This window comes from Eubalaena glacialis, chromosome 8 (genome assembly GCF_028564815.1).
Source record: "Eubalaena glacialis isolate mEubGla1 chromosome 8, mEubGla1.1.hap2.+ XY, whole genome shotgun sequence".
Classification (NCBI taxonomy): Eukaryota; Metazoa; Chordata; class Mammalia; order Artiodactyla; family Balaenidae; genus Eubalaena; species Eubalaena glacialis.
The window spans coordinates 80247151-80264919 of NC_083723.1; the positions used below are offsets into that span (position 1 = coordinate 80247151).

At 38.6% G+C, this 17769-nt stretch overlaps 1 protein-coding gene across 1 annotated transcript in view; it reads left to right on the forward strand.

Annotated features, from left to right (window-relative positions):
- The first annotated feature begins 1421 nt into the window (after positions 1 to 1421).
- CREB5 (cAMP responsive element binding protein 5) overlaps positions 1422 to 17769 on the forward strand; it is a 321691-nt gene continuing 305343 nt past the window's right edge. The window contains exons 1-2 of the mRNA XM_061198625.1: positions 1422 to 1515; positions 13607 to 13728. Of these exons, the coding sequence (XP_061054608.1) occupies positions 1446 to 1515; positions 13607 to 13728 (192 nt within the window). The 5' untranslated portion in view covers positions 1422 to 1445. The remainder of the gene's footprint in view (positions 1516 to 13606; positions 13729 to 17769) is intronic.

Genomic DNA, 17769 nt, shown 5'->3' on the forward strand with positions numbered 1-17769 from the left:
TCCCATGTTGTTTTTTGGTATATATTACAGAAAAGAATTATAATAAGGCTTTTGACAGAAAGACTAAGAAATTTAACCTATGTGTCTAAGCCACACATGGTAATGTCACTTATTTGATGCAGTCATTCTACTATAGTGTTATAGAGGACCAGATGATCCTGTAGGAAAAACCCACATGTCATGAAGACTTCTTTGTATTCAGAAATCTGGCATTATCACCATGTGTTGCAACTTCTGTACTCTCCAATTTATGTTATGCAAATGACAAAGAAATAAGTGATATTTATTTGAAGAACTACTTTTAGAATATTCCAAAGGATTTAGCCCAGTGAATCCCCTCATTCCCGTGAATACAAATTATACTGTTTGCAGAAAAGATTTCTACCTTAATATACAATGGTAATTGAAATTTATAATGGCTATCCTGAGGATCTGGGATGCTCTGAGAGATTTTCTAGATTGTTAAAGATTCGGAAATATTCAGCAGACTTTGTTGTCTTTTGTTGAATTTTCATTTGACTTTGATAAAGCAGATACCCTGTGAAGTTCAGTTATTAAAACATACCAGTCTGAGTCAGGATAGGCTAGGATCTGCTACAATAACAAATTAGTCCAAAGCTTCAATGACTTGACACAACAAAGGCTTATTTCAGTTGCCCAAGCATACATTTCAGTTATAGATTGGCAGGATATTTTTTATAATCCTTCAGAATTCAGAGATGCTCTTCATAATTCTTCAGAGATTTAGGATGATTGAGGGGCCACTATTTCTTGTATTGTGAATCTCTGTGCTAAAAGAGAGAGGGTCTTGCCCCAAGAAATAGATGCTCACATCTGGGTGACATGTCACTTCCATTCATGACTCAATGGGTAGAACTACTCACATGGCCCCACCCAACCACAAGAGGACCAGGAAATCCAATTCCACCATATGACCAGAAGCCAGACAGCTGAAAATACTTGGGTGCAGCATTTTTGACAACCATAATATCATTCCCTGAAAATTAAAAATAAAGTGTTGGTTTACTACATTGCACGGAGTATAGAACACTAAAAGTAATTTGCTGTGTTACTATAAATCATATGTATAATTATAATTAATGAGATGATCAGTGTGCAAGGTCTTCATAAACAGAAACATACTATGCAAATGTCATGGGGTACATCTGTAGATATATATGGCAAATAATTAAGCGTGACGTGTAGTTCTTTTCCAAAGTCTGACATGAATGCATATGTGCTTGTGTAAAATAATTTGTCATTTTACTTACCATGCTTTCACACTTTTTCAGAACTAATTTTTTGTTTTCCTTGTCACGTTTGCAGTGCTGAATGAATCTTTTTCTCTATGATGACAAAATATATATTACAAAACTGAATGGCTCCTCTCCCCTCTCCCTTTTTTTCTATTTGTCTGACAGCGCTTCCCAACAGAGGACCATCTGATGATTCATAGGCACAAGCATGAAATGACTTTGAAGTTTCCCTCAATAAAAACAGACAATATGTTATCAGGTAAGGAGCCATCAGGCAAAGACGCTTTGGGTGATCAGATCAGCCTCATGTGAGATACTTGTTCTACAGAATAGGATGATTTCCACTGGCAAATTCTACACCTTGAAAATTTATATTTCTAAAGTATAGCTGAGGCTTAAAATAATGGTAAGCAGGAATGTAATCCGCTAATGTAGTGTTCACTCAAATAATTGGAGAGCTATGACTTCTTGTTTTCTGGAATGTGAAATATGTATTACTATGAAACTTGGCTCCATATAAGGATTTTTTAACATCACATACCTGTAACTACTCAAGCAACAGATATGAATTGAGCATCTGTAATGCACACTGCACTGTTCTGAGTGCCGTGGAGGCGCGAAGATTGATATGATTACTGTTTTCGAGGACATCACAATGTGTGTGTGAAAACTTAGCTAAAATAGAGGACTGTCCATGATATATATCAAATGAGCATTGTAAGGAAAAATGCTGTGTGGCTTTAGCAGAAGGAGCTGTCTTTCTGGACTGAGCTGGTCAGTGAAGGTTTCCTTAAGAAACAGTACCTGCTTCATAGTTGGGAAATTAAATAAGATAATGTGTGGAAATACAACAAGTGCTCAGCAAATGTGATCAGAAATAAATAATAATGATAATCCTTCAATTAATTTCCATTCTGTCCCATCTTGAGGGGTAGTGGGGTAAATTAGAAAGAGTGCAGGGAGTGAGGAAACTTGAACTCTAGCCTGGCCAGATGACCTTGAGCGAGTTGGTAAACACTTCTGGGCTTCAGTTTCTTTTTCCATTAAATGGGAATGATTTTATCTGCCCAGTCTATTTCACAGGCTTATTGTGATCCAATGAAAGCATGTAAGTGCAAGAGTTTCATAAACCCTAGCAGGGCAATTGAAGCATTTCCTGTTGCCCTTCTCAGGCTAGAAATACTTCACTCAAGCCACTGTCTCCCTGGCATCGTGAAAGAAATAATATGCCCATGAACATGTTTTAAATGATATCAGAAGAGAAACTGACTGCACAGGCAAAACTGGCTCGTATAATTGAGCATTTCTATGGCACTTAAATTTTACAAGTATTTTATTATCACTCTTATTAGTAAATACCCTAAGAGTTTTTTCAGACAGGTTATTATTACAACCCACATTTTACGGATAGAGATGGAGGGGCGTGGGAGAGGGAGCAGCTTTCCCAAACTCACCAACAGGGCAAAAAAATAGGGCCCTTGATCCTGCAGTCCTAACCCTCTGACTTGCACCAGCTACTGCTTTGTCAGGCTTCATCAGTTTATATATATGATCAAATACTCCCGGTGACGGGACTGTCCACACGTCTTCACTGTCTGGCCTGTGACTTGTTAATGGTGCAGATGGGCTGTGATTTGCAAGACTCTCGTGTTCAAAGGCAGCTTCTTCCCTTCCCTCCTCTACCACCTCTCTCTCAGCCTGTTTGTTTTTATTGAACTAACTGGCTCTTCAGAAATAACTTTGTCTTTCCTTAAGTCTAGAAACAGATGCAGAAACTCAAATTTCTAACAATTATGAAAGCCTAGAAGGGTTAGGAAGGGTGTTCTGTTCTTTTGTTTTTATCATTTATTACGTTCTATAGAGTCACATGTGGTGTAACCTTATAGATTAACAATGAACATGTATAGGAAAGTAGCAAGGCTCTAGACTTTGGAATTCCCAATATTTCAAGTAATAAGTTCACCCTTTATTTCTCCCAAACAGGATGCCTAAAATAAGCTGCCTGGGGGTAGGGGAGTGGGAGGTGAGTGTGAAGGAGTGGTGATTATGTGGCGATATTATCACTACAGAGGTAAGTACTAGCGTAGTATCTCTCAGGTAGACTGCTGGGATGGCCCCATCCAAAGGTCTGAAAAAAAGTAGCTAAAGATGTGGGAACGTTTCTATAGATTTCCTATAGGTTTTTGATGAAACTCTTGAAGCTTTTCAGTAGTTCTTACCAGATTCTTATTAATTTGTTACGTCAAACTCAGAATAAGAAAATGAAGGGAGAAATAAATGAGGAAAAACAGCATGAATAATATAAGGGCATATTTTCTTTTGCTTTCTCAGGTTTTATATTGAAGCTGGTATGAGGCCATTTCATACTCCCAATGAAATTAAGTGCTAAATTTTTTTAAACCATTTTTTAATTGAAGGATAGTTGATTTACAGTGTTGTGCTAATTTCTGCTGTGCAGCAGAGGGACCCAGTTATACACAGATATACATTCTCTTTTAAAAAATATTCTTTTCCATTATGGTTTATCCCAGGAGATTGGATATAGTTCCCTGTGCTAAATTTTTAAACTTGCTACCCACTCTGCGTGTTCGTAGTCTCGTAGAAATTTCTTGCTGGAACAGAATACAGAGCTATCCAGTACAGCTCCAAGGGCTGAGGTGTCAACTACATGTCATATGCCAATGTTGTCCACACTGAATTGTAATATGCTATTTACTGAGTATTTGTGCTTTGCATTTTTTTCCAGGAAAGTCTTTAAAATATATTTATCTCAAACATCATTTCAGTTTTAGCATATTAGATTGTGATTGTCAATATGACTGAAGTTTTATTTGTCTGTATCTTAATTTACTCAGATTTGAATTTATCAAAACCTTCAGAATCTGCTTTTATTGAAAATATGTTCATTAGAATTTTATTTCTTAATGTACCTTAAACCTATTTTGTGGCCTCTCATGAAGATGAATAATTTTGTACAGCTCAAAATATAGTAACAATAAAAATAAAAATAGTATAAATCAAATCTTAAATCAGCAATCCTCATCAGGGCAAAAATGTTCAAGGCTATTTTTTTTTTCAAACAATATTTGGGCTATTTTTTTTTTAAGCAATGTTCAATTACCCAAAATTTCATTTCAGATGAATTGGAGTTTAACATATATTAAGGAGATAAAGTATGGTAGGTGTGTTTATTACTAATTTCAGGGTATCTAGCTAACCTAAATTTTGGAAAATCACTTCATCCTTCATTAATTGCAAATATTATAGTTAGGGTAGTTATTAAGATATCACACATATACATTTGAAGGGTAAATGTCCAAAGAGTTGTAAGATCTGAAATAATTTTATAGCTTTGCCGTAAAGTCCATTTTATTTAAGCCAGGTAGAATTTATTACTCAAAATGACTGTAAATAATCTTTGACATGCCACAAAGCAGGATAATAAAAGTGACGGTCATGGTGTTTTATTAACATGAGTCTGCTCTTACTGATAGACAGTAAACATAAAACCTCTCCTTCTAAAGGGACGGTACTAGTAAGGACACGAGTAGGGGTGGTGGTGTTGGATTCTGAGGGCAAAGACTTCCATTCCCTCCCACCTTGGTCCTTCCATCCTTATTTGGGCCATGTGGTACATTTCCAGTGTCCTGATGTGACGAGGGGCATGAACCTTTCCCTTCAACTATTCTCCATCTGATAGAAGATAATTTCATGGTGAGGGAAGTTGTGATAGCAAAGGTTTTTAGGTGCCAGGTTTGAAATGAGAATCCATTGAGGACAGTATACTTCCACATACAGGTTGCAAAATTACCAGCTACCACATGACACCAGATCTGTTTGGCTTGCAAATTATGATCAAATTTCAGTATTAGAGACAAAGAGGATGCTGTTTGGGTCTATCTTAATGGTATTATGTCTAGGTATCCAGAAATTCCCAAATCTTGCCCTATCAAACATTCCCACCCCCACTTCTTTACAGGGTTCCCAGGGTCTGTACAGGAAAAAAAAAAAAAAAAAAACCAGAATAGGAATCAAAGTACAACTTTGTAGTTGAACAAATAATAAGCAAATAATATGCTAAATGAGAACTCTGTGTATGTATGTTGTGTGTTGGGGGAATATGGTAGAAATATTGACCTAGAAGATGACTGATTTTGCTTCATGAAAAGGAAGATGAAGTTCAAGAGTACTGCAAACCTTTCCCAAAAGATAAAACCTGATCAACACTCAGGTGGGAAACCTGAGAAAGAGACAGGGGACCGTGCCTTTAAATGCCTAGTCAGTTCCCTCACCAGACATCACAGCCCGATTAATGCTGCAGGCAACTGGGCTGTGCTTAGAGAGAAGTTAGGACAGGCACCAGCTGAGGTGTGGGAAGAGGGTCTGAAGTTGCCCCTTCATCACCATTCATTTAGTCAACAAACATTTAATGAGTGCCTGCAAGGATCCTATTGTGCTGGGTGCTGGGGATGTGGCATTGAACCAGAGAGATGAGGTCCCTCTTCTATGGAACTGATTATATGCTGTTGGGGGTAGGGAGGAAGAGAGATAATAGACAAAAAACCAAAACCAAAACAAAACCAAAAATCCCCAGATAAATAAACAAGAGAATATCAGTTAGGGAGAAGTGTTCTGATGAAGATAAAACATGATGTGACATCAGTGGCCAGCAGGCTGCCCAAGGGAGGTCAGGAAAGGCCTCTTCTAGATGAGTGGCATTTCAGCCAAGACCTGATGTTCAGCACTCCAGGCTCAGGGGTTCTTTCTCCCTGACCTCTGAATATGGTGGGGCTGGAAGTGGTAAAACCCCAAGACCAGATGCGGTGCAGCTGACTGTATCTTGCGCTGACACATGGAAGAGAGGCAAGAGAGACTGGCTTCCTCATCCCATCTTCCTTATCACCGTCTGATGCAGAGCATCTAATATAAATGACAACATAGTCCTTCAGAACCCAACTGAGTCCTGGATTAGGTCTAGAAGTAGGGCCTATCTCTAGTTCCAGACTCTAAACCTAATACTTACTGTGGAGAAAGCAAAATGTTTTCAATGAAGTAGAACTTTTGTCTCCAAGAGATTGTGATCAACCAGACAATCTCAGAACCCGAATCCATTGCTCATGGCTCTTTGCTATAAACCCTACTTAATAATCCAAGAGCATTTTAAGGGAGGAGGCAGAGGAAAGGTGACATATCTCACTCCAGATTCTTTTTGGAATGAACTGGGATATAAAAAGTAAATAAATCTCTCTCTCTGTCTCTGTCTCTCTCTCTGTCTCTCTCTCACACACACACACACACACACACACACACACATGCGCGTCCCCCCATACTTAGCTTCTTTCTCTTCCATTGATGGTAAAGTTACATAGTGACTTCTCACTATGGAAATTAATCAGATCTTTATGGAACAGAGGGTGGTGGAGATGGCTTGCACCAGAGGGCAGCATGATAATAGCAATAGCTACCATTTATTGCCTTATGTTATGCCTGTAATATGCACCCTGCTTTATATACATTGTCATTTAATCCTGGCCACTTTTTTTTCACATGAGTAAACAAGATCAAGAGGATAAGCAATTTGTCCAAAGTCCCTATCTGTCTATAATTTTCTCACTGTACATATAGATTTGGTGAGGTACACATATTATTTTTAGTATGTTTTGGCCTTAGATTTATGTTTGGATATAAATCTATGAACTGCTTTTTCTTATATTATTGACTTATTCCTTCAATAGTCATCAAATGGAGAGACTAGTCAAACGTTTTTAGAAGGAGATTGTAACAACACGTTAGCATTTAGAGGAACGAAGAGTTGTGTTTTTAAATCAGATTTTCTCACCCACTCTAATAAGTGGCTACAGTAGGTCCCCTACATACGAACCTTCAAGTTGCGAACTTTCAAAGATGCAAACGTTCGTTAGCGTGTCCAGTCACATAAGTTAGTTCACGTTGTCATGTGAGTGCATGTGGTTGTGCTTTTGTGTAGTTTACTGTACTGTGTTTGTTTGTTTTTTATGTATTATTTGTATGAAAAGTATTATAAACCTATTACAGTACAGTACTATATATCCGACTGTGTTAGTTGGGTACCTAGGCTAATTCTGTTGGACTTATACGAACGCGCTTTCGGCACAGAACTCTTTTGTATGTAGGGACTTACTGCATTGGCATTTGGACATGTCAGCTTCTCATTCATGTTTTTAGTTGGTCAAGCAAAATAGAATTTTGAAAATTCACCTGAATACGTCAAAGGCCTTGATCTACAGTCTTCCTTTATATATGAAAAACTGGCTTCCAGTCTGTTTAATCTGGAAACCAATCCCTTTTGACAAAGAGTATAGTAGAACTCAGGCAATGAGTGACTAAGTGAAAACATCAAGCTTTAGCTTCCACTATTCAGGGCAGATTTTGATCCCTTTGTTCACGTGGCCAGCAAAGACGTGGTTTCACAGCGTTAATAACCCTTTTTACCAGCTCAGCTCCTCTAAAGTGAAATAAAATTGTGGCTTAATTGCTGTTGTAACACTTAGGGGTAAGCCATGACTGATAGTGAGTATGTAGGTGTGGAAAGTATACTTGAATTATTTAAATCTATATCTATGTCTTCTGGAGCCATGTGTTGTAAGAGATGCCTTTATCAGAGCATTTTCTAGTTGACTCACAGCCTCTCTAAGGGTATCTAGTCTACCAGCTCTCCACCTTGACAGAAATGGATTCCAGCATGTGATTCAAGAGTGTGAGAGTGTGTCTCACTGACCTGGATCACCCCAGTCCGGGTCAATTTTTAAGCATCCCACAGCTATTGTTTAAAAACCAGAGTTACCTTGGTTTGTCCCATGGTAGCACTGCCTCTTGGGACAGATGTAGGGAAATAGTTATGTCAGTGTTACTGAAAGGACCCTAGTGCTCCAATTGTATATTCACACTCAATAAAAGGCACATTTATCGCAAAGAAGCCTGTCTAGAATTCCACGGAATTCTGTCCGTTGTTACTGATTATTACTCTTATAAAGGATTATGCATTTTAAAATTCATTTAATGTAAACTGAATTAGGACTTTATTAAAATTCAGATAAGGTATAAGAATATTTTAAAGAAAGCATTTGCTGAAAAATTCATGGGATAAATATGACTATAAAAAGAATATTAAAAGTCTCGAAGAGAAATGCCTTTTTTGAGAACCCCAACTCTTACTAAAATAGATAGGCTAATTCCAATACTTTTCTCTATTGATTTGAACAGCATTCTTGAGGAATTCCATTAAGCTACATTTTGTTGGCTGAAATTGAGTCATGTAAATAATAAAAATGCATTGCCTTTTAAAAAATACCCTATAGTTAAGAATGGTCACTAATTCAAACTGATCCTTCTTATAACTGGTCTGAATTAGTGAGGCTTTTATCGTATCAATTTAATACAAAATGATGTAAAATTACTTTATAGAGTCCTTTAGTAATACCGTAGCTGAGACTATCAGACCAATAGGAAAAAAATTTTGCTTAGGGGACTCATATTTTTCTCCTCTGGTATATGATGGGAAGTCTGCTTTTCCTTTTTTTTTTTTAATTGATGGCTTGTCACCTTGCCTTTTTTTTTTTCCATTGAGGAAAATGAAATATAGACAAACATATAACTCAAACACAGCTCTGAAACCGAATAAGGTAGCAACCTATTATTAAATGTAGAACAGACTAAACACTTTTTAAAAGAAGAATCAGGTTTCATGCTTTAGCTTTGTGCTTGTCATTTAGGCTTTGGAATAATCATACTTGCTGGGACTGAAGCACTTGATGGTAGACAGACTATGGACTGATTGGAAAACTTAGTGAGATGCTTTTTTTCCTAGCAGTCCTAACCATATACTTGTGGTCCTTCCCAGATGTAATGTGATACAGGATTTACTATCATAGAAATGATGGGTGAATTCCTAACTCATAATGCCGAGTTTGTGGCACGCTTCCGGGCAGATATGCAGGTAGAACCTCTGCATGGCAAATGTCCTCTACCTAGCTATTTACAGAGGCAGTGATTTTATGAAAAGATGCTCCTGTTTTCAAGAAACAAGACTCATCATTCCAGGAAGGGAACCAGATGTTGAAATATGACCAACTTTTCAAAAGGTATTTTATCCCTTTTGGTGCAAATCTTTCATGTCCGATTGGTAAAGAAATCCCCAACGACCCTTGAGAGGAGTACAGGAGGGTAAGACTTCTCACTTGCACTGGCCCTGGGTGTCTAGGTCTCCTGAGAACCTGGTGTGCTCTTTGCAAACTGTGAGAAGGTAGCATGCAGGCATTTCTGCAGCGCCAGTGCAGATTTACAAAGGTAACAACAAAATACTTTCAGCTCGGGTAAGGTTCAAACTCAAAAGCTATTAACTTTTTGTTTAGTTTGAGATTTGGGGTTATCTTCTCTCATTCAGATGGACCTCACTGGAGTGGAAGCACTAAAAGAAAGGGGAGCAGAAGTCCTTAAACAGTCATCTCAGCTCTGAGTTCCCACTGGAACCAGTTCCTGTAAGACCTTGGAGTGTGGCCTGTCACTACGGAACACACCTTAGATATTATCCCCTAGTAGAGCATCGGTCACTGTTATTCAGGACATAGAAATTGCTGCTACTATAGCTAACTGGTGCATGCTCTTGGTTCTAAATAAGGTGTAGATTACAAGAATTTTAACTTATGGCCATGGATATTACCCACTTACTTCTGGTCTAATTTCAGCTGGAATAGTTATTTGACAAGGCATTCATGTGGCTGAGAAACTCTGCCTCTTTTATTTAAGCAGCTGATAGATTTAGCTGTCCCCCTTTTGAAGATTTGCACATTTCCTGGCTTACTTGGAACTGGTACCATGTGGGATGAAAGATGACTAGAGACCCTGTATTAATTCTAATAAATGTTAAAACAAAAGTTAAGCTCCATTTTCTGGTTCCTGTTGTAACTGGAAAGAATAGCTCATTCACAAGAAGAAAATGAATTAAATATTAGGAACAGTGTGCCTTATCTATTCCAAATGTGGATACAGATTACAGTTTTGCTTTTCGCTCACTCTTATCATACAGCAAAGAAAGTCACATTTGGTAACAACTCTGGGGCCTTCCTCTGAGTCTTTGTCTCTGGGGATAGGAGGGAACCAGCTGTCTTTACTGCCCATAGCTCCCCTTGTTCCATAGCTTTGTTTCCCTATTGCTGCAGAGAGGCTCAGCATGATGGATGGTGCCATTACTGTCCTGTGCCATGCTCCTTCAGCCTCCCTTTGCTGATGTATGTAGGTGCATGCTGGTATCTGGGAATAATTTTGCGTTAGAGGAGACAGAAAACATCTCTCAACTTTGCTTGGGGCTTGGGCCCCCAAATGCCAACCTGAATTCAATTTCATGGACCATCTCATGAACATGTCTCAGAGTTCAGGAGTCTTATGGAGCCTCTAGGATTGCTATTCTCTCTACCTGGAATCATGGTCCTCAACTTGTAAATCTCCAACAAAGAAGCATAGAGGAATAAAAGGAAAATTAAAACCTGGCAAACTAAATTCCCATTGATGACAAGTGGTCTAATATTTCAGTTCTGTTATGTGATACTTTGTCAGGTTTTTTAGTCACAAAAATGTTCCTCTCAGATAGTGAAGAGTCTGTAGGCTTGTAATGCAGTTCTATTGTGTGAGGGATATAAATGATTCCAAGATATTTCAGAAGAACCAAGGATTGTTAGGAATGTCAATTACTTATACAATTAAGCAACTCCATTTCTAAATGGGGCCAAAAGCGAGTTTCAGTTTACTCATAAGTAAAATGGAGGAAATAATTTTTACCTAATGTGGTTGGTGTGAAAATTAATGCGATGATGCATACAAAGCACTTAGCACTATGCCTGGCATGGACTAAGCATCCAATAAACGTATACACATGCACACATACACACCCTTAACACCCTTAACACACACACACACACCACACCCTTATATTTCCACTCTCACGTTTTGTCTATTTACACCTTCTGTTCATAAATCTCCTTTATCTATATATCTAGCCCTTACCTCTGGCCTAATTTCCAGTGTCTAACCAGTTGTTACTGATGTTCCTGTTCAACTATCCTTTACGTGGTCATATTTTCTTTGATCTACTAACAGTGACTTTTGAAGCGAACCTAGTTGTGGTGGTGATTTTAAGATTCACAGAATCATGTAACTTTAGAACTTTATTTGAAAGGTGATGAACTTGAAGTCCAGAGAATGTAGGTAATTTCCCCGAAACCACATGATTTTCTAATCTGGATTTCTGGGTTGTCAGTGTTGTCTTTTACATGTGCACCAAATAACTTTGGACCTGGGAGGAGAGTCTAGGCAAAGCATGGGATTTAGATTGAGAAGGGATTATGTCCGAAAGTAGGAGAGGACTTAATAGTGATAAGATGGTTACAAATTGTGTGACCCTGTGCAAGGTACTTAACTTATTTCTCTTGTCCTAAAATAATATGCACCCTGCTTACCACATAGGATCTTGTGGGATCTATTAATAGATTCTAGATGATGTGGGTGAAAGTGTAAACTGCAAAATGCTGCATAAATACTAATTTTATATTTTATAAGCCACAACACATAACTGCTATAGGTATATATTGGATACGTAGGCATATATGTGTATCTTAATAAATTAATTAATTTTCTAATAAAACTATTTTCGGTGAAACCCAATCCTTTGCATATCTTTTATCTATAATGTCCAATTTATGATCGTCTGTTGTAGGCTCTCTATGTACTGCAAAGAGAGCTCAGAATCTTGGAGACTGGGCTAAGAATGGGAAAGAATGCAGATGGGTATTTTGTTGATTGGAATCCAAATCAGCCATTTGGGTACTTCTCAGGCAGTAAAGCTCTGTGCCCATAGGGTATCGGGAGACATTGCCTTGGAAGGGCTGATTAAATAGAGATATCGAGCCATTTCAGCTTCATGGGTGTTAAGATATTCTTTGAATCTCAGTAGATAATTTACTGGGATTAATTACTCTCTTTACGACTTAGAAAAGTAAATAGGATTCTAGTTTCTTGCCATATAGGAATTTATAAAGAGAGTGCAGAAATTGCAAATTCATATCAACTTGAGGGCATTCTTCATTTGACTGGTGGTGATGGCTTAGAGAACTTTGCAGAAAGAGATTTGAGACTGAGTGTAGGTCAAGCTGGACAAGGGCCGTAATCAATCTAGCAGTGTCTGCCACATGCTCAGGTGGGAATAATGCATATATATAATGGAAATAGCACCAAGCCCTTGGTTGTAATCCTAGTGTTGCCACATCTACCTGGGAGACCTTGGACAAGACCCTTAATCACTCAGGCCTTCCATTTTCTTCGCTTGTAAAATAATTGGTGTGGCCAGACTTGCCCACTGGGAAGTGGTCCTCTCTGGTTCTTTTGTCTTCTGTTTCTGTGAAAAAGACAGTTTACACAGTTTTATTCATGTCCACTCCAGTGCACCTTTACAAGGAAGATGACTGTCCTTAATAATGACAAAGGTGTGATTCTACTCTGCTTACCTTATAGGATCTTGTGAGATCTAGATTCTAGAGAATGTGTGCAAAAATATTTTATAAACTGCAAATGCTGCATAAATATTAAGCCACAAATAGTGGTTTCAGATCCTCCAGTTTTTAAGTAGTAAGCTCTCCAGACCATCAAGAATATGAAAGAAATTCTATTCCTTTTAGAGAGTCTTCTCAAAACATTCTTTTGGCTACAGCAAAAGGAAAATAAAATTAATAATTATATTTTTAAGGGATGGAAGCTGAATGTGTTTGACTTGGAACCTTTCATCATCCTTCTGTGACTCGAAAGCGAGAGAAAGAATTGCTAAATTTTTATTCTCCATTAAGAAAAAGGAATTGAATGCTTGTTTCTCTCTTTTTGTTTGATATAAACATTTATAATTTTTTTTGTCCTCCCAGCCCCCTAAAATCAGGCTTAACATGGACTCTGTAGATTTTTTTGGCCTTATTTTAGCTAAATCATTTTTTCCAGTTAAAAGAGAGTTATTCCACACCTTGCAATATGTATTCAAACGATATGAACTCCAGAAAGTCAACTGTGGGATCTCCTCGCCTGAAGTTGTCCAGAGGGAGACTTGGGAAGCCCTCCCATGCCATAGCCTTCTACACATCGTATTGCTCCTCTGGGCTTTATGGTTTTATTTTCTTCCATATTCTCATTTTATTTAAAGGGCTGGAAGATTATGGGTGGCCACTCGGCATCGTCATTAAGGCGAGGGGAGGGGATTAGTGAATTTATTAGCTCATACTTGCCACTGACTTTTGAGGAAAAGGTCCCATTTATGATCACTCGGTCTCTATTTTCAGATCAGACTCCAACCCCAACGAGATTCCTGAAGAACTGCGAGGAGGTGGGGCTCTTCAATGAGCTGGACTGCTCCCTCGAGCATGAGTTCAGGAAGGCTCAGGAGGAGGAGAGCAGCAAGCGGGTAGGTTTGCTTGGACGGACACCTGGATAGGTGTCTCCTCTAGCACCTGCTAGAAACATCTGCATGGGAACTAGGTGGCACCGAAGACTGTGCTGATGACGCTCTAAAACAGCATTTATCCATTTGCAAGTGTTTGATGTTTTTTTTTTAAAAAATGGATGAATCCCTGGTTGTGGTAGAATCCAAGGCTAGAAAAATCATGGGAAAAGCAGATTATCTGAAATATGAAATTGAAGCCAAAATAAAGTTACCTGATTCTTGACCTGAGTCAGAAAAACTCACAGAATTTTTCTATTCAAAAGTTGTTGTTTTACTGTGCTAAATAATAGCAAGCTTTACATGGGTGGTGAGTGCAAAAGAAGGGTCAAGGGGTAAGATGACAAGCGAAGGATTGTAGCAGTAGGAGAGAGGGTTTCATCTGATTTTGGCCCAGGTTGTAACTGTCTGATTTCCATAATCTTCCCGGTATCTCTCCACCATGTTCATAATTCTTTCCTGGTCATATTATTGAACGTCTGTTGTTGTTGGAACAAATAGGTTCACTATAAGTGTGGATTATTTGTCCTTACAAATGTAGAAAAGTCACTTTACGAATCCCTCCAGAATATAGTCAATTTTTATTGTAATGTTGTGTAAAGTGATTTAAAAATCACTTTACCAGATTAAGGAAAAGAAATAGAGTCACAACTAAATATGATAATGAAGCTTTTTGGTGTTTTTAAACTTTTTTGATAGACCATTGTTGAATGCCCACAATGTACTAAACAACAAATTAGATACATCCCATGAACAGAGACTTAAACTGTGAAAGTTGGTTGAAAGGAAGCGCCAGCTACATCGTAATGGATTCTGAACTTCCAGCTGTTCCATCGGAGAAGAAATTTTAAAAGGTTCTGATATTTCTCTAAGTGTTTCAAAACCTTTGAATCCTCCTCTATGTGAAATTATAATAATCCCCCTCCACCAGATTTTTCATGTCACATTCTCACATCAAAATAGCCACAAATTTGTATTTAGTCTGTACTGCTTTAGGAAAAATCCTGAAAATAGGTTACAAGAGGGGTTTAAAATCTCAATCAACTCATTTGATTTATAATTAGTCATTCATACTTGACACGCCCCTACAGCTGCCCAGTGAAGGGCGTTTTTTCTTTTTCAAAACAAACACTTATTTAGCACTTATTTGCCAGACACTGTTCTGAGCACTTGAAATTTTTAACTAAATAAAAAAGAAGGCATGCATTCTATATTTCATTGCAATAGAAATAGATTTTTTAAAAAACATAAAAATAGCAAGGGACAGAGGAACCAAAAAGTCTAGTAAATTTCCTCTGGTTGAGTAATAAATTTAGCTTTGCTGATGGACGTGGCATCTGTAGATGACTGAGGGATTAAGTTCATTCATTCCTTGAGATAGTCAAGGTTGGCTTCTTCCAAACTATAAGAAAGGTGTGTACTTGGTCTGTATCGTCTTCATTTCTGATAGAAGGGTTTTAATCGAAGTGTATACCCTTAATTTTCCCAAAGACATTTTCCAATATTTAACAGCTTTAGGAAGCCCATGGTAGGCGGGCGTATTTAGATCTTCTCCTTTGCATAGTACTCATGATCTCCTATATGAAGCCCCATGGGAGGAAATTCTTGCAGATCTGAATTCCAGGAAATAGTTTGCTTCCCCTGAGGAACTGAAATATTTTCTTCTCGTGGACATGAGAATCCTGTAACCGGTTCTGTTTCTCTTTTTGCTTTGACTGCTTGTTAACGTGAAGCCAGTTTGACTGCTTAACTTTGAGAACTTTTTAGAACACTGTAATGAGCATTTTACTTCCCCCACGGACTAGATTTTCAGTTCCAGTTTATATTTCCTCTGGTCCCGATTTTTAATTTAAAAAAACATTTTCATGCTATACATTTTTTGTGTGTGTGAGTTACTTTTGATTCTTTGTGGGTTAAGTACAAATAATTAAACGTTAAAAATTAAAATAATTAGGCAAGCAAAGTTGAGGAGGACTATTGTCATTGTAGAAATATGTCTTTTTCTCTTTCACATGTTGCTCTTAGCAACACTAGTCATGTGATGACTTTGAGATGGGGATGTGGGTGGGGGACCCTGCGGTGAGCTTCCCCCCATGGTTTTGGGGTGGGCCCCTCAGGAGACCAGTGTCTCACACCCCAACTTCACTTGCACGCACTAGAAGTTGGACAGCGTTCAGACTGTTGAGGTATCCTCTTCCATTGCCTCGTTCAAACTAGAGGGCCATATCCAGCCTCGGTGGCCATGACTACACAAGAGGACACCTTCTTGAGGCCTAATTCAGGATGACTCATCCAGTAGCCAAATAGGCTGCGTTGGTGGCTTCTGCCCTAGCATTTCCTTGGAAGCCACAGGATGGGGAAATGAGGAGTAGGAGATGCTCTCCAATCTGCCAACATACTTTTACACATCCCTTTGACCACATTACTCCAGCTCCGAACATCCCTGGCACACTGCTACCCCCAGCTCCTACTTCATTTGTTTGTTCCCTGCTTGAAATGTAGGAATACAAGTTCTTTTTTCAATGCATACCTTGTCATCATTAAGTTCTGTCTTCTTCTTCCCTTTCGCTCCACATTCAGATAACTATTCCTTTTTAATTCTAAGCTCCAACTCTCTTCTAATTTATTTTTCTCTGAGACTTTTAACAGAAGACTTGCATTAGTTCCCTCAGCAAGTTTTAGTAAAGTGAGAGATGAATTCGTTTATCTGGAGAATTTGGTTAAAAAAGGTTTTTGCTTGAACTTTCTAAGTACTTTATACAGAAATGTTAGAAAGACTGGACTGGTCCTTCCCTCCACCTTTAAAATTCTAGCTGAAGTTTGGTCTAGAAAATTCTATCAAAGAGCAAATAGAGAATTGATCCGTGTTTAGCCCGTGTGGCTGTCTGTTGGGGAAAATTCTGTTCTACAGACTATCTTTAATCCTGACACCCTTTTTCAAAAGCATCCCAGTGTGTGTATAGAATGAGGACAGGCTAGAGGCAGGTAATGACCAATAGAAAAAACCCCAATGTCTGTATCCATAGCATATATTATATAGCAGATGACACATTCCATAATTGCCTCAGTCTTCCACCTTAGTGTAAATCCATAGCTTCAAAACTCTCTAGTGAGAGATATTTTTTTTCCCTTGGAAAAGCATCCTTCACTAGCAGTATCACAAATCTCAACTTGCCTATGGCTTAGAAGTCAGGCTAGTCCTGAAACAGATGAGAAACTTTTGTTCATCATTTATTCACGCAATAAATATTTTTGAGGGCCCACCATGTGCCAGGCACTGTCCGAGGCATTGGTGAATATACCATGGACTAAAGCTGATTTTGAAACAAAAAACAAAAAAAAAATCCCTCCCTTCAGGTAGCTTACTTCTCATGGGCAAGACAAACAGTAAGCAAGTAAAAACAATAAAATGTATAATATGTCCAAAGGTGATAAGTACTATAGAGAAATATATATAGCAGGGAAGAGGCACAGGGAGTGCTGGGGGTGGTCTGGGTGGGCATCACTGGTAAGCGGACATGCAGCCAAGACCTGAAGGAGGAGAAGGCTGAACCAGGTGCGTACTGGGGAGGAGAGCGGGGAGAGCAGCGGGTGCAAAGCCCTGAGGCTGGAGGGCGCTCTGTGGGCTGGAGGAACTGCAAAGAGCAAGGTACGTAGTGATGGAAAGAGTGGGCTGAGGGGGCCCATCCAGGAAGGCTGTGTAGGCTTCGGCTTTTATTCTGAGTGAGATGGAGAACTGTAGGACAGTTGTAAGCAGAGGTGTGATAGGATCTGACTTAGATAGTAGAAAGTTTACTTGGCTGCCTAGTTGGAAGTAAACTGTTGGAGGAGAGTGGCAAAGTGAGACCAGGTAGGAAGGTATTCAAAGAATCTAGATTAAAAATGATGGCAGATTGGTCCAAGGTGCAGATGGAGGGGGTGGTTAGATTCTGGATCTAATTTGAAGATAGAGCCAACAGGAATTGCTGATGGATTATATCTGGGGAGTAAGAGGTGGACTTCAGG